Source organism: Vulpes lagopus, chromosome 16 (assembly GCF_018345385.1).
Source record: "Vulpes lagopus strain Blue_001 chromosome 16, ASM1834538v1, whole genome shotgun sequence".
NCBI lineage: Eukaryota > Metazoa > Chordata > Mammalia > Carnivora > Canidae > Vulpes > Vulpes lagopus.
Window position 1 is genome coordinate 13,320,958 of NC_054839.1, and position 25,804 is coordinate 13,346,761.

At 40.6% G+C, this 25,804-nt stretch overlaps 1 protein-coding gene across 1 annotated transcript in view; it reads right to left on the reverse strand.

Annotated features, from left to right (window-relative positions):
- Positions 1 to 10,218: 10,218 nt before the first annotated feature.
- Positions 10,219 to 25,804, reverse strand: part of IPO5 (importin 5) — a 43,181-nt gene continuing 27,595 nt past the window's right edge. The window contains exons 15-26 of the mRNA XM_041731171.1: positions 25,037 to 25,120; positions 23,545 to 23,677; positions 23,336 to 23,457; positions 20,716 to 20,812; positions 19,383 to 19,555; positions 18,287 to 18,398; positions 18,145 to 18,200; positions 17,008 to 17,130; positions 16,015 to 16,234; positions 14,885 to 15,113; positions 13,375 to 13,516; positions 10,219 to 12,768 (exon numbers count right to left, since the gene is read on the reverse strand). Of these exons, the coding sequence (XP_041587105.1) occupies positions 12,682 to 12,768; positions 13,375 to 13,516; positions 14,885 to 15,113; positions 16,015 to 16,234; positions 17,008 to 17,130; positions 18,145 to 18,200; positions 18,287 to 18,398; positions 19,383 to 19,555; positions 20,716 to 20,812; positions 23,336 to 23,457; positions 23,545 to 23,677; positions 25,037 to 25,120 (1,578 nt within the window). The 3' untranslated portion in view covers positions 10,219 to 12,681. The remainder of the gene's footprint in view (positions 12,769 to 13,374; positions 13,517 to 14,884; positions 15,114 to 16,014; positions 16,235 to 17,007; positions 17,131 to 18,144; positions 18,201 to 18,286; positions 18,399 to 19,382; positions 19,556 to 20,715; positions 20,813 to 23,335; positions 23,458 to 23,544; positions 23,678 to 25,036; positions 25,121 to 25,804) is intronic.

The window sequence follows — 25,804 nt, forward strand, 5'->3', positions numbered from 1 at the left end:
ATTCTGGGATCACGTCCTGAGCCAAAGGCAGATGCCCAACTGCTAAGCCACCCAGGCGTCCCCTGTACCTTTCCTAAAAATTAATTGGACATATGCACTGATCTATTTTTAGCTTCTCTTTTCTCTTCCATTGATCTATGTGCCTTTTCCTCTTTAGTACAATGCTGTCTTGGTTACTAAGACTATATACTGTCTTAATCAGGTAATATATTTCCTCCCACTGAATTCTTCTTTTTCAAGGTCGTGTTGGCTAGTGTAGTTCCTTTGCCTTTCCATATAAACTTTAGAATTGGATTATCTATATCTGCAAAAAAAAAATATTACTGAGATTTTTATGGGAATTATGTTGAATCTATAGACAATTTGGGGTGAATGGATATCTTTCCAATGGTGAGTCTTCCAATTCATTGGTACCTAATACCTCTCTATTTATTTAGAGGATTTTATTTCGTCCACATATTGGGATTTTCAGCATACAGATCCTATCCTGCTTTGTGCTGCCAAGACCCTTTGAAGATGGTGAAAGATAAGCTCTTGGCTGGGAAAAGTATTTGCAAATCATCTGTCCCACAAAGACCTGTAATATATAAAGGCCTGTAATATATAAAGAGCTCTCAAAATGTGACAGTAAAAGAAACCAGACAAATTAACGATTGTAAAATAGGCAAAAGATATAAATGGATGTTTCACCAAACAGGAGTATGAATGGCAAATAAGAACATGAAAAGATATTCAATGTCATTAGCCACCTCATATTTTAGTACACACAAGCTTTGCTCATGCACAGACATTAATAAATTGAGCATTCATGTTGACTGCTTAGTGTGGGAGAATTAGGTCTGTTTGTATTGGCCACCGATGATGAAGGAGAGAATTGAACAAATCCAGGGTTATGTCAAAATGGTGTGTTTTTACCATATAGAGGGGCTATTGTTTTATCCCCATGGAGATAAATAACAAATAAATAACAATGTAAAAAGTATTTACCATATGGTACATATATTTCTTTTCAAAAATGATTTAAGTACATAGAGCTAGCTTAACCTGTATTTTAAGGTAGCATATGCTAGTTTTCATATTTTCTAATATTTATCTTCTATGATTCCCTTAATCCTACTATGCTATTATTTTTATCATAAAACTCTCATGGTTTCTCCAACTTCTTATTTATATAACTGTATTGTACCAGCCCATAATTCTGATGGGAATGGGTACAAGCTGTGATCTAAACATTGCTTTAAAGAATGATGCCAAGTATCAGACAGCAATGAATTGTTTGCTGTATATTTATTAAAGGTCAAATAATTAGTTGGCATTTATCATGCACTGACAATATGGAAGGGTTTTTTTTTTAAGATTTTATTTATTTATTCATGAGAGACACAGAGAGAGAGAGAGGCAGAGACACAGGCAGAGGGAGAAGCAGGCTCCACGCAGGGACTCAATCCCGGTTCTCCAGGATCACGCCCTGGGCTGAAGGCAGGTGCTCAACCACTGAGCCACCCAGGGATCCCCTGGAAAGGGTTTTGAAAAAAATCCTCCAATGTGGAAAATTTTCAAAATAAATTTACATAAATAGCAGCTCAGGCCTCAAGCTTTATCAAGTTTATGTTGTTAATCGGATTATTTGTCCCAACAATGGAAGAGGATCAGAAAAGATAATACAATCCAAACACAGTGACAATTTTTTTTAAAGATTTTATTTATTTATTCATGAGAGGCACACAGAGAGAACGAGAGAGAGAGACAGAGAGAGAGAGAGAGAGAGAGGCAGAGACACAGGCAGAGGGAGAAGCAGGCTCCATGCAGGGAGCCCGACGTGGGACTCGATCCTGGGTCTCCAGGATCACACCCTGGGCTGAAGGCAGCGCTAAACCGCTGGGCCACCCGGGCTGCCCCACGGTGATGATTAACCCAGGATAGGACTATTCCACTTGAGAATTATCTGCTGTCCTTTTTGCCCCAAGGGCTCTAATTATTCACAATAACCCGTATTTCTTGTCTACTTATGCTCTGAAAGTTGGTCTTGGGAGGATGAAAGTAGAAGTCTGACCAGCAACAGGAAATGGCAGCCAAAAGCCCCATGTTGAGGTATTTCTAATAGAGTTGGTATGTTTTTTTCCAAAAATTTTATTCATTTATTTTATTTGAGAGAGAGAGAGAGCACGAATGGGCGGGGTCAGAGGGAGAGGGAGAAGCAGACTCCCCGCTGAGCAGGGAGCCCAACATGAGGCTTGATCCCAGGACCCTGAGACCATGACCTGAGCTGAAGGCAGACGCTTCAGCAACTGAGCCACCCAGGTGCCCCTAGAATTGATAATTTCTTTAGAAACAGCTTCAATACAGGTTAGTATTCCTTCCCCCAAATGATGAAACTCATTGTTCTTTAACTTTCAAAGTCATGATGTTCCTCTGCTGCCCCCTCAAGGTTCTCAGATTTTTCTCTAGAAAGACAAATTTTTAAATAACCAGAAATACCACCCAAAACAGAATATAAGAATCACACGTAAACTGCTCATAATATAAAATGATAGTCTCAGTTATTAAAAGACAGTAATATTATCTTCCACTCACTTTGTGAGGTGGCCATTTACTTCAAACTAGCATCATTCAGGATGATGAATCTTTAAGATACATAATTAAAAGATATATTTTGCATACATTTTAAGGTCAAGAGGAAACTTTTTCGAGTATCTGATATTCTTAGGTTGTAGGATACTCACAGTATAAATGAGTCACAAATTCCATCTTGATTAATGTTTCACTGTGTCTATCATCAACCTACCAACTCTGTTTTTGTTTTTGTTTTTTAAATTATTTATTTATTCATGAGAGAAACAGAGAGAGAGAGAGAGAGAGAGAGAGAGAGAGAGGCAGAGACACAGGCAGAGGGAGAAGCAGGCTCCATGCAAGAAGGCCTACGTTGGACTAGATCCTGGGTCTCCAGGATCACACCCCAGGCTGAAGGCCGCGCTAAACGAGCCACCCAGGCTGCCCTATTTTTGTTTTTGTTTTTTAAAAAATATTTTACTTATTCATGAGAGACACAGAGAGAGAGGTAGAGACACAGGCAGAGGGAGAAGCAGGCTCCCTAGGGGGAGCCCGATGCAGGGCTGGATCCCAGGACCCCGGGATCATGACCTGAGCCAAAGGCAGATGCTCAACCACTGGGCCACCCAGGCGCCCCTGAACTCTGTTTTGTACTGAGATAAAAGAGTTGTTCAGAATTGTACTAGGCATGAGGGGCCTGCGGACGGCGGGGGAGCCAGGCCGGGTGCCGGGGGAAGGCAGGGCGCAGAGTGCGCTCCTGACCTCGCTAAGCTCTCGCCGCAGCCCTGCAGGGCAGGTGTTCATTTCCCCATCTCCCAGTGAGCAAACTGAGGTAGTGGGTGCCAAGCTAGTGGGTGCCAAGCACGGTTCCCAGATCCCCCCACTTAATAAACGGCGTCTGTGCCATCCAAACGCCTTCCAGTGCGCGCTCGGGCGCACGGCGCAGCTGGTCCTCCCAGGAGACCGCGATCCCTCAGCCCGACTCGGGCTCCCGCTTTCCGTCCCGCTGCGTGCGGGCAGCTCGTGGAGCAGCTGCTCTTCGTGGGGCCCGAGGGAGAGCTCGAACCCCTCGCGCTTGGGGGGGGGCGGGTCCGGCGCCGAGCCCCGGGGCGCAGGTGCTGCTCCGCCGCGAATGCCCTTCGCGCTACCGAGCGCGCCCTTGAAAACAGCTAAGATGGTCAGCCTGGACGGCGCGCGTTTAAACACCACAATCAAGACGGAGAGAGAGACACGGAGCAAATTAAAAACCGGGCACGCAGAGCTGCTGGAAGGCGAGCGCGGAGTGGGCCGCGGTGCCCGGGGGGAGGCAGCGGGAGGGGGGGACCCGGGGCAAGGCGGCCGGAGGCAGCGGGAGGGGGGGGACCCGGGGCAAGGCGGCCGGGAAGCCCTGCGGGACCCCAGCAGGCTCGCGCACCCCTCGGACGCCGGCAGAGGCGGGCGGCACACACGGCCGGGGATGCCCGCGCCCGCGCCCGCTGGGGCTCGTCCAGCCTGGGTGTTGTAGCAGGTGCCAGGGGCGAGCCGGGCCGTTCCCCGCGGGGGGGGGGGGGGGGTCCGGTGCTATGGACCGGCACGTCGTTGTCCTTAGGAGGTGCGTGCTGCAATACAAGGGAGCCAGGGTGAGGATTCTGTGGCTCTGGCTAAAGAAAGATGGTTCGAGGGCAGCGCGGGTGGCGCAGCGGTTCAGCACCTGCCTTCAGCCCAGGCGTGATCCTGGAGACCCGGGATCGAGTCCCACATCGGGCTCCCTGCAGGGAGCCTGCTTCTCCCTCTGCCTGTCTCTGCCTCTCTCTCTCTCTCTCTCTCTCTCATGAATAAATAAATAAAATCTTAAAAAGAAAGGGGTGCGGGTGGGGTGGGCATTGCGATAGGTGTGGGTCCAGGGCAGTGGGGCTCACCTGTCACCCCGACAAGGAGCAGTGGGGGTTTACAGTCAAGGAACAGAGCGGGGCTCGGTGCATGGGAACCCGGGAAGAGGCGACATCAGGGGTACGTGGGGTCCCGTTGAACCCACCAGGCTGGACCCTCGAATCTGCAGGAAGGATATGTGGGAGTTGTTTGTGCTATTCCTTACGCTTCCCTATGAATTTGAAATTGTTTCGAAATAAAAAAATTTGAAACCTCCCAAACCTGTACAGCTCTTTAGTTTCTGGTTCATGCCTACGAGCGTGTTGGCCGAGCCATACTCTTGCCGAGTTTTGTTTGTCTAACCTGACGTGACTCGGGGCAATTGCATTTCTCATTCCTGAGAATAGAACTTGCAGATCCTGTAGGGTTGCATTGGGAACCTCGGTTCAGAAAAAGTATCTCAAAGATTCGACTTCAGTCTTACCATCTGCATGATCTTTGCGGTACCCTCGCAGCAATGGTGCCTGATGCTCAACCACTGAGCCACCCAGGTGCCCCATATTATCATTTTAAAAATCAACTCACAGACTTATTTTTATTTATTTTTATTTTTTTAAAAGATTTTATTTATTTATTCATGAGAGACACTGAGAGAGAGAGAGAGAGAGAGAGAGAGGCAGAGACACAGGCAGAGAGAGAAGCAGGCTCCACGCAGACAGCCCAATGTGGGATTCGATCTTGGGTCCCTGGGATCACACCCTGGGCTGAAGGCAGATGCTCAATGGCTGAGCCACTCAGCCGTCCCCAAAATAAAATGAAATAAATGCTAGTAAAGATAATCATTTTATCAAAATGCATACTTGAAAACATGCTCCCTAAAGAGAGACTTTCTATGGTGATTTAGTACTAAAAGGATATTTAGCAAGATGTCACTTAGTTTAAGACAAAACAAGGTTCTAAATCAATGTGATGACCTAGTTTTAAGAATTTGATGATAACCAATACTGAACATATCAATTTAAAAAGCAAAAGATGTTTAACCTCCACCATTAAGACATATTATTGATAATTTCTAGCCAAAATGGTGTAACTTTTATTCGAAAAAGCCATTTAAATATTTATCACCCTGGGAGGATACATACAAATAGATTATCTTTCCTTCTGGGAAAGGAAAAAAAAAATCCTTTTCAGATATTTTAGTATGTTGGAATTTTAGTATAAGTTTACTGCAGGAACACAGACCTTGAGCAGGGCAATTTCAAAGATTTCTTTCATAGCAGAGGCATTTAGAAACCCCCCCAAAAAAGGGGGGGGGGTTAGAAGGTTAGATAACCACTTATTGAAAAAAAAAAAAACAGTAACAAAAAACCAAATGTCTGGTAAGAGTTCAGGCTGGGTTAACTAGATAGGTGGGTAGTTTCTCAGAACAGTTTTATTTTTTTAGAAATACATTTAATTTTTTTTTTTTAAGTAATCTGTATAGCCAATGTGGAACTTGAACTCACAACCCTGAGATGAAGAGTTGCACACTCTACTCACTGAGCTGGCTGGGCACCCCTCTTAGAATAGTTTTTAACCCAACCATGTCCATCAGAAAGACACATAGGCTTTTCATCAGGAATGCTAATTTTCTTCCAGAAGGTTATGAATTACACAGCAAAAATGTTCTGTTGGGACCTAGTCTGAATTTTTCTTTCAGAAGGAAAGCTGAAAGGTGCTAGCCGAGGCACAAGAGTGAAAAGAGACTTTTCCCAGAATAATGTATAAATCTTGAATTTTAAACCAGGTACAAGTGGCCATTTGTGTAAAAAGTTAAATAATTTTTTAAAATTAAGACACCGCAGAATTTGAGCCTTTTCTCAAAATATCCATATACGAACTAAGGAAGAGAGCAGTCCTTACTGATCCATTGCCATCTGTTTCAGAAAAGATGTCAAGGAACTTTTTATAAATAATGGAAATATTTTCCGCAAAATGTTCAGATGAGTTCTGAAGCAGAAAGCTCAGATTATCAGGTTTTCAATCTTGGTTGGTTTTGGAATGTTTGCCTGGACCGATTAGGGGCTGATCCCCAGGGCCTGGGTGGAGCTGTCACAGTAAGGCCACTACCCTGAATCCTCACCCCCACACCCCCCAGCGCTTTGGTTACATCCTTCCACTCAACTGTCACCAGCACTCTCCACCACACACAAAGCAGAGGAAGCCTTTGGAGCTCCTAAGAGAAACTATTTGGAAACAATGTCATCTATTCCAGTTAGCTCAGGTAAAGGCCAGGAGGGGATGTCTGCAAAGAAAACAGGGCCAGGCAAGAAACAAAATGGTCTGGATCCCTGGGTGGCGCGGCGGTTTGGCGCCTGCCTTTGGCCCAGGGCGTGATCCTGGAGACCCGGGATCGAATCCCACGTCGGGCTCCCGGTGCATGGAGCCTGCCTCTCTCTCTCTCTCATAAATAAATGAAAATTAAACAAAAAAAGAAACAAAATGGTCTAGTACAACAATGTGGAGTGGGGATGAAGGGAAACAGCCCCTTATCGGCAGGTCTGAAAAGTTTTCAAGTGAGCAGGAAGCCGGTGGGGCCAGGACACCCTTCCTAGGAAATTGGGGCTGGGGATGGGAGCCAGATGGCAGGGTGGAACCGGGTCCCACTGGCTGGCTCCCAGCCTCCAGGAATGACTTCTGGGAGCTGGCCTCTGCAGGAAGCTTTGGGGTGAGTGGGATCCCTGAAGGCTGGTGCGAGGCCTTCCACTCACGGTCTCTGCTGACAGAGACCTCATGGCTTCCATCTCAGGACAGCAAGGGGCGATCTCCAGTGAGCATCAGGGAGGCCCCTTAGTATCTCCAAATGCCACCTTCATTGAGCCTCGGAATCCTTCCTACTGCTATTCAGGAGTCATCGCTCTTTAAACGATTATAGTTATAATTTCAATCCATTTTATAATGCCTGACATCGGTGTTGCTATATTTTTACTTTTCTTTTGACTTTTTTTTTTTTTTTTTTTAAGATTTTATTTATTCACTCATGAGAGACAGAGAGAGAGGAGCAGAGACAGGCAGAGGGAGAAGCAGGCTCCATGCAGGGAGCCTGACGTGGGACTCGATCCCGGGTCTCCAGGATCACACCCTGGGCTGAAGACGGCGCTAAACTGCTGAGCCACCCAGGGATCCCCCCTATAAATATTTTAAAGGCCAAGTATTTAAAATGTCAGAAAACATGGCAGCTGAGGCCAAGAGTACAGGAGTTTGAGAAAACCTGGGAGTGTGAAATAAAGTGGTAAAGTGGCAGCCGTGTACAGCTGGGACAGAAACACACACAAAGGCTGCTGGCCCCACCAGGTTTCTACTTATGCTGACACGAGTTAGCTGCATCTGGGGACTGAGACCAGGTTTCTAAATGGGCTGCAAGACACTTGGAACATTCTTTTCCACTGTCAACCTAATTGTGATTCATGGTAATACCCCCCCTAGGCAGCAGCCAGGGGCAGCTGTGGGGAGACGGCGTGGAGACCCGACCAACTGGCTGCCTGGCTCCTTCATCTGCGAGGTAGCACATCCCGGTTCCGTACCCTGGGCCACACTCTGGCACACCCCCAGCTGTGGTGGCAAGCCTAGACTGAAAGCCTCAGCTCCAGGAGGGCTTTTCAGTGACCAGGAATGGGCATAGATGTTTTTAAGATTTATCTGTTTTAGAGAGAGAGCATGCACGGGTGTTGGAGCAGAGGGAGAGATCCCAGTCATGACCTGAGCCGACAGCAAGGGCTGGACACCAACTGAGCCACCCAGGTGCCAGGAGTGGGCACAATTTTAGTGTCTACGGTACAGTTTGCTAAATGCCCAACTCCATTTGAGGCCAGTGTTTGCACACGGTTTGCAGTATTTACTATTGTATTTCTTGGATTTCTCCCAATTCTCCACTGTGCACCCTCTACTTTTCCTCGTTATGTAATTACGCGTCCCCTAACTGAAGGCTGACCATGTTTCGCTCAGCACTTGTACTGGGGTCAATTTTTGTTACGTAGCTTAGTAACATTCTTGGTTGGATTGTTGGTCAATCCTGCTTCCATTTCCCAGAGGAAATATAGGACAGTTAACTAGTTGTAAAAGCAGGTCCTACCCAAATTCTCTCTTCAGACGTGTACTCAAGCAGCGACCCTGCCCTACTAGGCACTGTCCCGTGCTTCCACAGCTTGTGTCCATACTGCAAGCCTCATGTGGTAGGTGCTGTTGAAGTTACAAGGCAGCACGAAGGCAGCGGTGGATGGGCTCGCCGACGGCCCAGACTAGGAAGTAGCTGCGGCTAAACCGTGTGCACTATCATCTACCTTAGACAAGGCAACTAAGGTACAGAGGTTAAGTCTGCCCACCCATGCTGTCAACACTCGCAGTGACTTTAATCAGGGGTCAGCAAACCACAGCGGTTTTTTTTTTTTAAAGATTTTATTTATTCATGAGACGGGGGAGGGGGTAGCGGTGCAGACACAGGCAGAGGGAGAAGCAGGCTCCATGCGGAGAGCCTGATGTGGGACTCGATCCTAGGTCTCCAGATCACGCCCTGAGCCAAAGGCAGACGCTCGACCGCTGAGCCACCCAGGTGTCCCACAGCCAGTGTTTTTGTAGACTGATGGGACACGGCCACACCCTTTGGTTCAGAATCCTCTGTGGCTGCTCTGGCGCTAGAATGGCAGGTGAGTAGCTTTAACAGACTCCAGGGCTTGCAAAGCCTAACATATTTACTGCCCTTTAGAAAAAGTTTGCTGACCCTTTTCATCACTCAGCACCATGATCTTTCTTTCAAGTTGAGCTTTAAGAACCATATTGTTGTCAGGCTGCAATTCAAAACTTACACATTTTCGACTCAACCGTCACAGAGCCTCCGGAACACAGGGAACTAATTCCTAATCCACAGCAAACACACAATCTAGATTTCCATCACAATCTGAATGCGTCAAGAAGACAGAAATGTATAGACCAGAAGAAAACAATGAAAGATCCAGAATTCTCAAGGAACACATTTCAGAAGTACACTCTCCTGCCTTAGCTAGAACTGAAACTTTTGTTTTGCATAAAAATCATACATTGCACTGCTTTTGGATTCATTTCTTACAAAGTAACAAACAAGCTATAATTTCTCTTCAGAGTTAGTATCTGTCCATTCAAATGAACAAAATACATAATAGAATTAGGTCAAATACGGTCAAGTTAGTGACAGGATTATAGGGCTGTGTATAAAAAAGGGGAAAGCAGTCGGGTCCAGGATGACTTTAGTTACCCCTGCTCTTGAGCGGCAGGAGTTCAAATGTTGGAGGCTCGGGCGGCTCAGTCGGTTAAGCGTCTGCCTTCCTCATGTCATGATGCCAGGATCTTGGGATTGAACCTCACATTAGGCTCCCTGCTCAGCAGGATGCCTACTTCTCCCTCTCCCCCTGCTTGTGCTCTCTCTCTCAAATAAAATCTTAAAAAAAAAAAAAAGTTCAAGTGTTGGAAATAAAAATCTAGGCCTACTCCTTGCAGGTTATTCATTCTTAAACAGTGGTACTTATAACATTTGGAGTGAAGGAAATGAAAGATGGCAGGTCTTGGCCATCACTCCTTTGAAGCAAAGAGGGACACAAGGAGCAGTAATTTCTATGAACAGGAACCAAAAAATTGTTTGATACAGTATTCACAGGCAGAATGAAGCCACACTAAAAACATTTAGCTATCCCCTCAGTATTTCCAATTGCTTAAAATTCCAAATAGGCAATCATTCAAGATTAGATCAAAAAATATAATGCTCACACCACTGTAAGTATGCACCCCCCCTTTATTTATTATGAGACCAGGTGCATCAAGAATGTTTATTTGCTTACGTATTTTGTGATGGTTCTGTTAGCCAAACTACAACTCCAGAGTCATGATAAAGTTGCCTCCTATTACAGAAGTGTCAAATTAGCTTTAAGACAATTTACTTTTCTTTAAATTTACAGCATTAAAAAAATACTCCAAATGGGTTTTGCTACAAATTTCTAACACTTGTGCACTTAACTTAATCCTTTGTTACAAAATACCCAGAAAATGTTAAGAGCCACACACATTATTTCCTTCCAGAAATAGCTTGGATTCATAAATATACCATTACTGGCTGACACACAAGGCCACTAGGCAACTAAATTTGGTACAAAAAGAAAAAACATGAATTTTCATCTTGTGTAGACAAAATGAGGTATTAAAACTGTTTCCCCAGATAATTCCAAAGAACTGCTAGTTCATGAACATATCACAATTAGTTAGGAGTCCTGGATTTCAGGATCATGTCACATGAGCGGCCTTTAATACCAACCTTTCCTGATGAATTCAATTTCAACGACATGTTTCTCTACATTTATCCAGAAGGGTGGATTTGTACCCTTTTATTTCTTCCTTCAGGGATCTTACCCACTCCTCACTCGTCCATCTTATGACTTTCCCATAATGTTTAATTAAACCAGAAGCTATGAGAGTCGTATTCCTAAGTGGTTAGCACAGAACTCTGCAGACACTAGATTCTCCACAAGTCTGCAGCCATTCTCTGACCACACTTCCATCTCAATTTAGGCAAGCGTGCCACATTTTTAGTTTTAAGTGTAGTAATAATTTAAATTAAAAACAAAAGTGAAACTGTGATAGGCATCAGTACACAAACCGGCTTTTCAAACTCTATTCTATGTAAGAAAGCACAAAGAAGTTGTCTTGACACATTTTACTCCAACAGAAATACAGGGTATAAAGTAGCTCCAAACATTGCTCCCCATACATTACAAAACAGTTGAGTTGCCCACTGAAAGCAATGTCTGTGCTGGTGAAGTCATTCAACGTTGTTCCGCCAGTTACTGAAGCTTCTCCGGGCTACCAATGTTGTGCTGAAAACTGAAAATGTATTTGAAGGTATGGTATCTGCTACCAAGTGAACCATCTTAAGATAATTCATTTTTTCTATTCCATTTCAGATTTAGTTTTAATAAAGTAATGCAAATCACTTAAAGAAAAAATCTTTAATTTTAAATTCTGATCTAATGCATAAAATTCATTTTTGTATCACGGTTAAATTTAGTACAAACTATAAAAATGTTAACACTGAAGTTTCAACAGAAATCTACTAAGACCCCTTAGAAAAATTATGTAAAGAAACAACAGCAAGTCATTTACTGGTATGAGGTTAACACACAAAGAAAAAAAATTCACACATTTTCCTGAATTTACCAGTAAATAATTTTAGGCATAATATTTATCATAAAATTAAAAGTTTGAAAGTTGTGTGTGGCTCCATATCAATTATAATTTGCAGTGAAAATACTAAGCCAAATCTTTTTTATCTACCAGAATGATCCTAATTTAAAAAAACTATTGGTCAAAATTTGCAAGCCTTAAAAGGATACCAATCATGAAGGAATAGATATATAACTTAGCTTAAATTAAAGTGGAAAATGGTAAAAACTAGATGCTTTTAAAGTTCAAACTGCACAAGGAAAATACTGGGGGAAAAAGAAAACACTCAAAGCCATAGTTACTACTCTAAAAAAATATTAGCTTATTCTTATATTAAAAACATTAAATGAATCAAAGCCAGACAGTACTGAATTTTTACACAAACTTCTTTCGTATTTCAATGTTGTTTATTGAGGAGTGAATGAGAGACTACTGCCAGACATGCCAACGACACTTCACATTCAAGGACTGGAAGCTGAAAAGCTTTCCAAATTGAGTCACTGCATCAGCCTTTTGGGGAAAAACCCAAAAGTGACATCAAATATGACATCTTCATGCTTGTTTTTGTCTTCAGCTTTTTTTTCTTTTTTCAATTTTTAGATCTACTAGTTTGTTGGGTAGAAGGCTTCTTTCTACCCTTGAGAAAGACTCACACTCCAATTAATAAAATTAACACTAGGTGTAGAGCAAATTGTTTTAACACACATCTATGCTGAATAGCTGATCTTAAAGCTGTTTTGTCTTAAATTTCATTATGTCTAATGAGAAAACTTAATTTTACTTCCCTTTCACCTTCACGTGAGTGGCTTATCACCAATAGAAAAATACTCTTCAGTGCTACCGTAGGGCTTACGGGGAACCTCTTCAGTGGTACGATAGAAATCCTTTCAAACACCACTCTGAAACCCAGTGCTTCTCTTCCCACTCTTGGAGCTTTGCAGAAGAATGGCCTAGACAACACAACTCTACCGTTCTCTTTTGCTCAAAAACAAAACAAAGAAACCTAAACAAAAGGGTAAACGTTTATTTGGAGTTAGTTTTCTGGTGGTGATATTAAGGCCCTCAGGCAGAGTTCAGGAGTTCCTGTATGGCTGCCTGCTGCTCAGGACTGAGCTGTGCTATGCACTCGGTCCACAATCCTCCAGAAGTCTAGGAAAAAACAGTTTCATAGATTTAGATTCAGTGAAATGGTCATCTGGAAGGACTTTACTAATCATCATTAGGTAGACTATAATAATGCCAAATACTTTCTTCTGAGGTAGTTTCATGAGTATCATTATAAAATGATAACACCTGGTTCCATTTATTTAAAGTTCATTTCATTTACACTAAGTTTTCTTCATTCAATCTGACCTGATAAAGCTACAATAGATAGAGAACACGGTCAAGTAAACAATACATTAGAATTCAGGAAGCATAAATCATTGAAAAGATTTTGGTAGCTGACGGCTTATTTACTATTAAAATCTCTTTTTTAAATTTGAGTAAATGCAAAAAACCCCTAGAAGACATGTATGTGTTAGTGCCAACTGCAAGGTTCTCAAGTCTCAAGTTTAGGACAAATATTTTAGTGGTAATAAAAAAATGAGAACATATAGACAGATTTTATATTAATTTGAAACTGAGAGACAAAGAATATAAAAATGAAAATTGGTACCTATTTCTTTTTTTTTAATACAGGAAAAAAAAAAACCATAAACACCTCCCAAAAAACTATTTTATTTCCTCTTCCCCAATTTAAGCAAAACAGCTTACCTGTACTTGACGAACTACATTAGCCAGACGTTTGGCACAAGGATCTTCATGTTTAATTGCCTCATGCATTTCTCCTTCTGCAATTATACTGAATATTTTGGGCAGATTGGTATTGTTTGGGCCAAGAACGATGGGGTGATTACTGACCAAAGAGAATAAAGCAATTATAAATGAAAATTATAAGGAGAAATCACTCAAGCACTCATACATTCCTACATGCTTTCTCCAACATGGAATTTTGTTACAAAGTTTTTATAAGATTATTATGTATTCACTAAAATCAAACTCAGTGGGAGGAAAAACAGCTAATTTTATTTATTAGCTCTTCAGTGCTTTTCCATGTAAATTAAGAAAAAAATACTTGACTCATCTTTCAGGTTTGTTTTAAGGGCCAAAAAGAATAGAACGTTCTAAGTGCTTTATAAATAATTTGTAACTTATTTAAAAGGGAAAAAAAAGCTTTACTAAGAATAAACTTCTTAACATGTATTTTACTTACACGTGGGAAAGTGGTTTCCAAATAAATTTGAAGTTCAAAAGAATTTAGGGGCATTTCAAGAGTAATCTGGGAAATAAACTTTAAGCAAGTTTAATGGAAAGAAGCATAATAGTAAATTTAACTAGAATTCTAGTCTTTCATTAAGAAACTTTCAGAAGTCATTTCCAAGGGAGATGATCCAACAGAATGATGGAGACCTGGTGGCTTCAGAGAACAGGAGCAGATAAAGAGTGTACAGTCTCCAGGATGGCTATCACATCCCTTAATGATAGTTCTCCATGGGAACACTCAAACACAACATTTGTGCAAACTTGAACTGAAACAGGCACGATGGAATACACTTGCTGGCCTATTTCTACAAATTCCAGGAGAGTAGTTGTGGTCCTTGGAGTTATTCATGAATAAAAGCAGTAATTAACAGCAACAGAGCCTAGATGTGATTAATATTTAGAACTTGGATATAGAAAAACAGATAACCAAAGAACATAACTTTGATTTGATAGCTTCTATAGCCTCCAGATTGTTGCAATTCTTTGATATACTCATGAACACAAAAGAGCACTAATATTGCCAGAGCCCAAGGCCAGATTTTGATTACGAGTCTGGAATACTTTCCTTATACTGCTGATTCTTGAATCCAAAGAAAAAACCCAGAATTTCAGAGGGTCAAATAATGGCATGAACAACAAACCTATTTTAATCTTACTCTACTAATAAGTGATGTATGTCAATCACACCTCAGTAAAGCTGAAATTTAAAAAAATCAAAAGCCAAATAAAAACCAGACTAACGGGGTGGATGACAACATTAAAAGGGAACCTTCTTAAAAACATTATGTTCTACAATGCCTTATCTGTTGAATTTAATTCCATAAAAAAGTCAAAATTAGATCTAATTGTAAGGCAGTGTTAATTGTCCTACAGTTTAAACTAAACATCTGAGGGCTGTGCACAGGAAACACTATTTTAAATAAAGAGGAAGAAAATAAGGTCTATTTGTCCCTTTTCTTACCTTTCAATCAAGTCACACAGATAATTGAAAGTCTGAACAGCTTCTTCTTTATCTTCATGTAGTGGAAGCCAAGACAACCAATGTGGCAGGACTTCTTCAACGTTTACACAGTCCGGTTTGAATTTCATAATTTTTCCTACTGCTGAGATGCAGTTCTCTGTAGCGTTGACATTTTCTTTGGTCTTAGAATCAGCAGACTGAATAACTCTTACCAGCAGTGGAAGTGCTTCTAAAATAAGCAATTGCAAGAAGGTCAGTTAAAATCTCACATTCTTATGCCTATATTTCTTTTTTTGCTTTGACTGTATCGATTATAGTGAAGAATTAGTAAGGTATAAGACATGACTTGTTTTGTTCTCTTGGCTGCAGAACCAGACCTAGAGTAAAGAAAGGAAGCAGGCTGCCCCCACACAGCCAGGAGTGCCCGCACTCTACTGAGACTACACGAACTTGGGAGCCCCCAGATTTACAGTCCTCACCTCAGGGTATTTAAGCTTTTAAAAGCCTCTCTATATTTCTGCACTAACCGTACAGGGACCCCAGTATGTTTTCAAAGTCCTATGCACTGGGTGGGGAATCTGCTTCTCTCTTTCCCCCCCCTCTCTCCCCCTGCTCATGTGTGCTCTCACTCTTCCATATAGATATAATCTTAAGGGGAAAAAAAAAATCCTACGCTGCAGCTGGGGTATAATGCCCAAACTGTACTCTGGAGGGCAGGAGTGGTGAGGCTCAGATTTCATCCAAACTTCATTTCCATTTCCATTTCTTTTTTTTTTTTAATTTTTATTTATTTATGATAGTCACAGAGAGAGAGAGAGAGAGAGAGGGAGGCAGAGACATAGGCAGAGGGAGAAGCAGGCTCCATGCACCGGGAGCCCAACGTGGGATTCGATCCTGGGTCTCCAGGATCGCGCCCTGAGCCAAAGGCAGGCGCTAAAATGCTGCGCCACCCAGGGATCCCCTTCATTTCCATTTCTATGAGAATAAAGAAGGCCAATTCATTTGCACTATAGGTGAGAGGTTTGAAAAAGGGAAGAATACAATAAAAACAGCTACATAATATTTGGAAGTGTAGAAAAGAGAAGAAGGAAATGATAAAAGGGATGCCTATAACCAACAAATGAAAGTACCTGTACAAAAAGGACGATAGTTATCTCCACCATACTGTGCCATGACTCCCAGGCCATATGCAGCTGCTTGCCTGACTTCTGGGCTGTTGTCACATACATATTGGAGCATCGGCCTTAAGAAATATTCTGCATATTTAAATGAGGCTGGACTACAGTGTTCTATGACATCATCAAAGATGCACAATCCCCATTGTCTGTCTGGCCATGGTCTATGTGGACACTATAAAAGAGATAATCTTTTAAGCTCTGAATACTGGAGTACATTAAGAATGTAGAAAAAAAATTCTCTCTAGACTATCAGCTTATACATGGATATTCCTGATACAAACGATGAAAAACAACACAGTAATAATCACTTTTTGTGAGTAACAATCCTCAAATTACAACACAGATTTAATGAAGTACAAGTTTGAAAGACTTTGTATGATTTTCTAAAGAATCTCACCATCTGACATTACCACATACCAGAACCACCAGCAGAAGCAGCAAGATACGTACACTTCCTTTTTAAAAAACGTGCTGCATTACCAAATGCAATGCAAAATTAAAAGCCAAAACAAGACAAACTCCTATTGGTTGCTTTTCATGCATATTTTAAAAACTAAATACATAAGGCCATCATCCACAATAAACGACTACTGGTTGTACATAACAAGGATTTTAACTGAATCCTCTAGGGTCCACCGAAAAAAAGTAATCATTTTGTTAATTTAGCAGGACACACATAACCTCAAGTAATGAAAAGTCATTTGTATGTCTCTGGAACACATTGTAATTTAATCGAACTATGGAAAAGTTAATTAGCCAACAATAAGCATATATTAAGTGAGAAAGTATCAACGGCAATGCAATAGACTTGATAAAATTAAAGATATACTTTGGAAATTTTGATTTCTAAGACCCATTTTAACCTGAAAGTGTGTTTTCAAGTGCTACACTGAAAACATCCCAGGCAACTACCTAAAATAACGGTCAAAGAAAGGCAACACTTACAATGAGGTTGACAATTAACGGAAGCAGCTGTTCAAACCATGGTAACACCTTTTCCTTGTAGCTACTGAATATTGAGTGTAAAATGTCTGACACTTTGGTCAGAATATAAACATCATTATCATCCTAAAACCAAAAACAAAACAAAAAAAAAACACATAACACCCATATGTATTAAAAAGCATCTCCATTATGACCAACAGTTACATTTATTTTTTTTAAAAATCTAAGAAATTTCTCATCACTTCTTCAGGGCACAGGAAAGAGTCTGGAGACCACAGTAACCTTGATGATTGGGGATCACATCTCCTATCTGCTATCGGTAGATTAAAGGTGTGAGCAAGTTTGTACTTATCCCAGAGTTTTCTGGAAACGTACTTAAATATTGAAGTTCTGTGTTTTTACTTTAGCATTATTTTTTGTTTTCTGCAAGAATGTTTCTAAGTTTGGAGCAGACTGGTGAAAGGATGTGGGGTCAATTACAACATTTCATCCTTGGGAGCAATATGTGTGTGAGCATGTGACCACCTCACACAGAAATGGGATGACCTGCACATGTTAGCATGGGTCCACCGGGATGGCCACATGCCACACTCTGGGCCCTAAATACACAGGTGAATGAGGAGAAAATGGAGTAACAAGGTGAAGATCGACCACTTCGACCACTCTAGGTGTAGCATTTGTAAGAAAACCTGCATTATTCTGTGGTACGGTAGAAAGACAGCTGATGTTACAAAAACATCTGGCCTTAAGTCCTAGATTGTCAACTGTGTGTGGCTCCAGTTGGTCATTTAACACCTGAGTTTGAGTTCGCTTATCTTTAAAATGCTGAAGACACCACCAAATAAAAGATTACTGAGAGGAGTATGTAAAATACTAGGTGAACTTATAAGTGCTGTTATGTGTGAGGTACTCCAACAAAAACTCTCCCATAGCATCCAAAACACAAATAAGCTAACATCAATTACTTATTTCTCTAAATTAGTATATGCAATATATGTTAGATTCTTCTGCTGGAAAGTACTGATAATTACCATCAGAATGACAAGTCAGGTAACGAACTTTCTAGAAACTTAAGCATTTAAAAATCTTCCAGATGCACGTGATCATATAAATTAGGTTCTGAAGGGAATAATTTACCTCATCTTGTAGTGACTCTTCCACCTGCTCATCATAGTCTTCATCTTGTCTTTTAACTAAAACACACCCAAATAAATGTCTTTTTAAATATTGCCAAAATGGTCAAGGATTACATTCAGAAATAAAAGCGTGGAAAACTTACCTTGCCGCAATTCTTGATTTTTAAAATGTTCTTCGAGTTTAGCTTTCAATATTCCTCCTAATTCTTCAAAATGTTCATTATTAAGGCATCCATCTCCCATGACTTCAATGCACTACAATGAAATGAAGGAAAGCAAGCAGGCCATGGGATTTAAGTTTTAAGAGTCAAAAGTTAAATTCCATTAAGAATCACATGGAAGCATGAGAAAAATTAACATAACTCGGTACCCTGGAAGACTAATGACTAAATGAGTAGATAATACTTGGCGTGTTGTGTTACAATGACAGTACTTCAAAAAGAATTTAAACAGCATTATTTGAAACATGTCCTGAGCGTATCTTAAATGCCGGGCATTATAATTAGGTGCTGAGGTCTCAAAGATAGAGCAGAGCATCCAGCTCCTAAGGAGCTTAATCACCACACACATACTCTACACAAACCTAGCTGGAGAAAGGCCAAGCAGCATGAGCTGAGGTGTGTGTGTGTGTGTGTGTGTGGGCGGGGGGAGGGGGGGCATTAAGGCCCAGCAGCATGCATTCTTTGGAAAAATAGAAGAAAATTGAACTGCAGGAGTGTAAAAGGGGACAAACACTGGTGATGAAACTTTAAAACGAACTGTGGAGCAGGTAGGCCATGGAGCTAACCAAGAATATGGGAAGTGGAGTGACAAATTATGAGCAAGTTCATGCTCAAGCAAAGGAGAACGAACTGGAAGGGAGAGAAAGGAGAGAGACTTCTGGAACAATCCAAGGGAGGTTATCTCAGCACAAAGGTAATGTGAAGAGGAGAGGGACTCAAAACAGAATAGGACAGAAACTAGGTATGTGCTGGAAATGAGCCAAGATTCTGGAGCTGGATTATTAGGTAAATGATGGTGGAAACTAACCAAGAATGGACTGTAAGAGCAGCTACTCTGAAAAAAAAAAAAACAAACACAAAAAGGACAACAGCAAAACATTAAACTAAAAAAGAATTAAACATTTCTGGTAATTAAGAATCATTTGTTATAGCACAAAAATATTCAATTTTATTTATTTAGCAAGACTAATAAATGAACACACAACCTTATACATATTTTTAAGAGAAGAATATTTACCTTTGCAAAGGAGTGCATTATTTCTGAGAGGACATCTGAATCTGGTTCAGTGCCAATGGCCTTGATTAGAGCATCACACATAAAATGCCACATCTGTGTGAGATACTCAGGGCCACGAACTCTTGCACATTCCAAGAGAAGAGGCATGGATTCTGCTGCTGCCACTCGAACACGTTTATTGTTAAGGAAACGTAATCACTATTCTTACATACGCTTAGTGCAAAAGATCGTTCTTATCACTTTGCTTATGTAAATGTTAAAGTGCTCACTGAGCGCCAGATAACTTGTTTATCTGAGACTGCAATACAGGAGCTTATGTTAAATAGAGCGTGTGTATAAAACAGACATCTCCCTACCCATTAAGACTTATCTCCTATCTTTTCTGTCACCTACAACTGAGCAGCAAGACGGAAAGGTGGAGGATCTGGGATCCTTAGAGCAGGTCTCAAGATGTTCCTATCCCAAAACTTTAGGCAATATGTTTCTAATAAATGGAACCAAAGCTATGATTTTCCTGGGAAAATGAATGAGGACCTCCTCCTGTCAGAGCCTTTTCAGTTTTCAATGAAGATCAAGATGCCCTTCCCTATCTAATATCATTTATAAAATCAGGTCGGGAGATTTCCTCTAAAAAAGACTTCTTTGTCCTCTGGCCTCATGGTATATTTCTGTTGGGCAAAAGTGGTCTTCTGTAAAGGACGCCACTATGGGATACTGCATGAAAAACTACAACACAGGGGCTCTGCACTCAGGCAGATCTGGGTTTAGGTCTGGGCTCAAACACTGTTGAGCTGTCCTTTATTTCTTCTTTAAATCTATGTATGAAACTGTGTATGTAAAGGCATAAAAATGTTTCTATATGTATTAACTACTATTATCATGTTGAGAAGAGAATATTTAACATGCAGATTTATCAAGAAATGTTTCTCTCCAAAGGTGGTATCCATGTTTGAAATGTAGAGCTATGCCACAGAAAGTTATCAGTGGGTCTCTAATGTATTTAGAATGGTCTTAGTTGCTTAACATCATCAAAAGATATTTGAGAAACGTAGCAATTATATACAAATGTAAACATTTGCTAACAAAATATCAATTCTTAAAATCTTTTAGAGGTTCACAGAAAAAGCTGTTAACTAAGACAGGTAAAGTTTTCTTCTTCATGTTTTTGGCAAAAGCAAAAAACCCATGAAACTAAAGCACATGAAAAAAGAAGTTTATAATCTTATAGTTAGTGCAAAGAATAAAGGTAACATAGGCTTCGGTTAACACAAAGTCTAATACTTGAACAAGCTATAATTTAACTAATTGTTTTGTGTTCAAAGTTGTAGGATATCATCATGGAAATAAAATTTCAGTAGAGGGACCATCAGTTTGACAACCTGTTCAGTGTATTCCACAAAGCCTTCCTTCAACTCTTTAGCATAGCAAACCTGAAAACAAAATATTGGAAAGAGAAATCAAATCAAGATCCATGTTAGTTTTTAGGTATTAGTATTTAACAAATAGAATCCTAAGGACCACAGGATGCTGTACCCTGACTAGAAATACATTTAAAGCTGCATGCAGAGGGGTGCCTGGGTGGCTCAGTTGGTTAAGCAGCTACTTTTGGCTCAGGTCATGATCTCAGGATCCTAGGATCAAGCCCCATGTCAGGCTCCCTGCTCAGTGGGGAGTCTGCGTCTCCCTCTGCCCCTTCCCTCAATGCCTGTAACAAGCTCTCTAGCTAATAAAATCTTAAAAAAAAAAAAAAAACACCAAAAAACAGATATAGGGGTGCCCAGGTGGCTCAGTTGATTGTGTCCAACTCTTGATTTATTTACATTATGATCACAGGGTCCTGAGATTGAGCCCTGTGTTTGGCTCCACACCGAGCGTGGAACCTGCTGAAGATTCTCCCTCCCTCTCCCTTCTGCTCCTCCCTTCCAGCTTGTCTTCTCACTCTCAAAGAACCAAACCAAACCAAACCAAAAACTAAAAATGTAACTGTAGCCTATCTTTTCTGTCTGCAAACAGGCTGTTATTTTTATTTAAAAAAGAAAAAAAAAAAATCGGGATGCCTGGGTGCCTCAGTGGTTGAGTGTGTCTGCCTTTGGCTCAGGGCGTGATCCCAGGATCTGGAATCAAGTCCTGCATGGGGCTCCTTGCAGGGAGCCTGCTTTTCCCTCTGCCTGTGTCTCTGCCTCTCTCTCGGTGTCTCTCATGAATAAACAAATAAAATCTTAAAAAAAAAAAATTTCAGGGGTGTCTGGGCAGCCCAGTCAGTTGAGCATCTAGCTCCTGGGTTTCAGCTTAAGTCATGATCTCAGGATCAAGCCCTACTTCAGGCTCCATGCTGAGTGGGAGGTCTGCTTAAGTAGTCTCCTCTCCCTCTACCCTACCCCTCACTCTCTCTTTCAAATAAATTAGTAAATCCTTTTTTTTTTTTTTAAAGATTATACTTTTTTACTCATGAGAGACATACAGAGAGGCAGAAACATAAGCAGAAGGAGAAGCAGGCTCCCCATGAGGAGCCTGATGCAGGACTCGAGCCCAGGACCCCGGGATCAGACCCCTAGCCGAAGGTAGACGCTCAACCACTGAGCCACCCAGGTGTCCCAATAAGTAAATCTTAAAGAAAAAAAAAATCATTTCAGCAGTGAAACAGAAAAACAGAACTGTTTGTTTATTTATTTTGAGAGAGAAAGCACATGAGAATGGAGGTTGGGGGAGAGGGCAGGAGAGGGAAAGAGAGAATCACAGGCTGGCTCCATGCCCAGCACAGAGCTTGATACAGCTTGATCTCATGACCCCCACACCACCACCCAAGCTGAAACCAAGAGTCAAATGCCCAAGTGACTGAGACACCCAGGCGCCCTGGACAGTGCTGTTTTAATAACAATTGTTTCTTTACTTTTTCCCACTACATTAAAAGATTTGATAGTTCTGAGATGTGACATAATTGCTCTCTACTTGAGAAAGATACCAGAAAAACTCAAAATGTTTATAAATTATTGTAGGTATAGATATTTATAGAATTTAGTAAGTACTGATGATAAGCAAAAGTTTAAGAAATACAAGTTTAAATGACTTAGAAAACACAATGGTGCTTTATTAATACAAGATAAACTGTAAGCAATTAATTTTTATTTAGACTTATTTAACTGCTAAATTTGTAATCTGAAACCATAACTTAATTCTTTTAAAAAATATATTGTCCCTGTCTATAGGGGGAAATAACTCAAAGAGAACTTACACACAAGACCCTAAATACTATAAAGAGATAATCATTGCAAACATTTTGATGTCCCTACCATGTTTATATTTTTATATAAGTGAAACCATATCAGTTTTATTTTCAGTATCATGAGCACATTTCTGATCATTCACTCAAAAAGTAGTCCTTTGTCATCGTATCTACTATACATTAAACACAAAACAGACAAAAGTCCTTGCGCTCTCATGTAGCTTTGTATCAGCCGTGTAATAGTCTAGGGTACAATATTATTATCTTCCTAAGAGCAGGCATTTAAGCTGCTTCTTTTTGTTGTTTTTAGAAATAGAATAGAATTAGAAATAGAAATTTATGTATATGATTTTTTTACGGTTTATTTATTTGGATAAGAGAAAGAGAGTAAGCAAGGGAAGGAGAAGAGGGAGAGAATCCTCAAGCAGACTCCCTATTGAGTATAGCAGGCTTGATCCCAGGGCCCTGAGAGTTCATGACCGAAACTGAAATCAAAAGTTGGCTGCTTAAGTGACTGAGTGAGCACCCAGGTGCCCCACCTATATGATTTCTTTATCCAGAAGTAGAAATGTTGGGTCAAAAGGTTTCTACATTTTACTTTTTAAAGAATATATTCTTGCTCATTAAAATAATTTCTTTAGCATCTACAGAACAAATGCCTTGAGAAATATTTATGTATGTGTTATGGGAAGTTGTCAACTGAAATTTGGTAAACACTGTACACACTCACCAGCATCTGACAAGCAGTAGACTTTTCTTCCAATCCTGCAGTCTTAATACCAAAACTCTGCTGATCTCCAAGGTTCACAAATTCCCAACCGTCATCGTCACTCATATTCTCCATGTCTTGGGCTATTAACAGAGAAGAAAACAAATTTATGTTAAAAATAGTCACAGAGATGAATTTTATGACTGCTATGTCTTCATGAAGACACCTACTATCTAAAAGGGCTACTTCAGGCTTAATCGAAGCAGTCTTCATTAAAGGCCCCATAACCACTGGAAGGTACTGCTGAAATTCTTTTCCAAGAATTTTGCACATTCTGGCCCATGCTGATATCATGTAAGAGATCTGGGGGAAGAAATTAAAATTGACTTTAAAACAATGGGTAAAAAAATATCAGAGAAAGCCATTTCCCTATTTTATAGAAATAATGTTTTATTTTACATTCATATCTTTTAGACAGAAGTACATTTTCTAAGGTCATATACTTAAAAACATTCAGAAACAACAGAATCATTGTGAACCTTTACCCGGGGATACAGACAGCAGGCGAGGCAAAAGAGAAAGACCAGGACCGTGTTTTATTTTCTCTTACTTTCAAGAAGCAATATACGGGTTTTCTCTAATACCTGGACCACATAAATAAAACCCACTTAATCATATCAACTCCTAGGTACTACTTTTTTGAAGGTAGGAACCTATTTTATCTGACTGTATCCTTACTGCCTAGCATTCTATGTATTAAACATTAACACCCAAGAAACAAAACATCCCTTTCTTCCAGCTATTTTAATTTTTCAAAGTGGTTGGGTTATGTTTAAGACACCTCTCTACTTACTATGTTTACACAGTCTTAATCACCTGCAAATTACCTATAGAGAATCTAGTTCTAATTCATCATCTCGATAACTGAGAAAGGGATTTTTTACTTTCCAATATAACTACCTCATATTCATTCATACACATACTACCCACTCCTACTCTAAAACGAAACAGAACAAAACCAATTTTAAGTTTATGGGAAACAATTACAGCATGGCTGTATAAAGTCAAAACGTAATTCAGCAGCTATTTATGGAATGCCTGTTACACTTTAGGCATCGTAAATACTATTAGGATTATGACACACAATTTACACCCCAGGGTCATAAGGACATAGTATCAAGTCTCACACAGGATGTGAAATATGAGCAGAGGTTAGTCAGGCTGAGTGGGGGAGGGGGTCTAAGTGAAACAAGTGTTTGTTCACGGCAGAAAGAAAAGCAGAGCATGTTCTAAGATTGTTAGGTTTCTGTACTTCTTTTTCAACAGGGGAGGGAAGTCATGTGGCACAGAGAAGGTTGGGAGACATCCAAACAAAGATGTCTAATAAGTTGTTGGATAAATAAATCTTGAATTCAGAGAACGACCTGGAGGTCACAGCATACAGAGGAAGACTGAAGCCACAATGTAAATGACACTGTTCAGCTGCTAAGCGGGCCTAGGACAGAACCGTAAGAGCACCAAAAAAAATTGAGAATCTGAGAGGGGGCAGCTACAGCAGGCTGAGAAAAAGGTGGTATGAGAAGTGAAGGAAAACCAGTGAAGAATGTCTCTGAAACCAGGGGTTATCTCAAGAAGCCTATTAATTTCTTTGTCGAGTTCATTAACCTTGCATTAGCCACAACTCCTCAATGGATCAAGGTGAATGTGTCCAAGCTGCTTTACCTGAGGATCATCATCTTCCATATCACTGAAGTCTGTCTGGGTCTTCAATAAGAGCTGCATCACATCTGATGCATCTTGCATGAACTAGACGAAAATATTTGAGAAAATCAACACCACTGTTACCATTACATTATCCGCATGGGTCATAACTCCTCAGACAAGGGTTACACTCAAAGATTTTCATCTATATATTACAGAGACTTAGTGCTCTTTCTAGAAAAATAGATTCTTCAATGAAGGTCAGGGTTAACTGCAGTGTAAAGGTATTTCTAATGACATAAAGTTTTGGTCTATGGTTTGTTATTTCCAGCAGTAAAAAGATAATCGAATTCCAGAAAGAAAATTTTAGATTGCTCTCTAGAACTTTATCATTTTCATTTAACTCTGTATAGTTCTAGCAATCTCCCTTGTGTAGACAGTGTGTTTCAAAGACAGTTTGAAAGCCAGATACATAGAGTATGGAACACAAAAATGTTTTACTGGTTAGCTTCTCAAGTTCCACAGAAAACTATTTATAAGTTAATACTGATGGTTTTGGAGGAGACCAATCAGAGAGGTTCTAACGTTGACAGTTCTGAGAGTTAGAAGCCGGGATGGGGGTCAATGACAGAGAAACTTCCTTTGATTGGCTTTGACAACTCTGAGGTGCTGGCTGGAAGGAAAATATGCTGGTGAACAGTCCTTGCTAATTATTTTTCTGAAGTGTTATATGCATATAGAATTTCTATCTCGGGACACCTGATGTTTTTTGGCTTAACAAGAAATCAA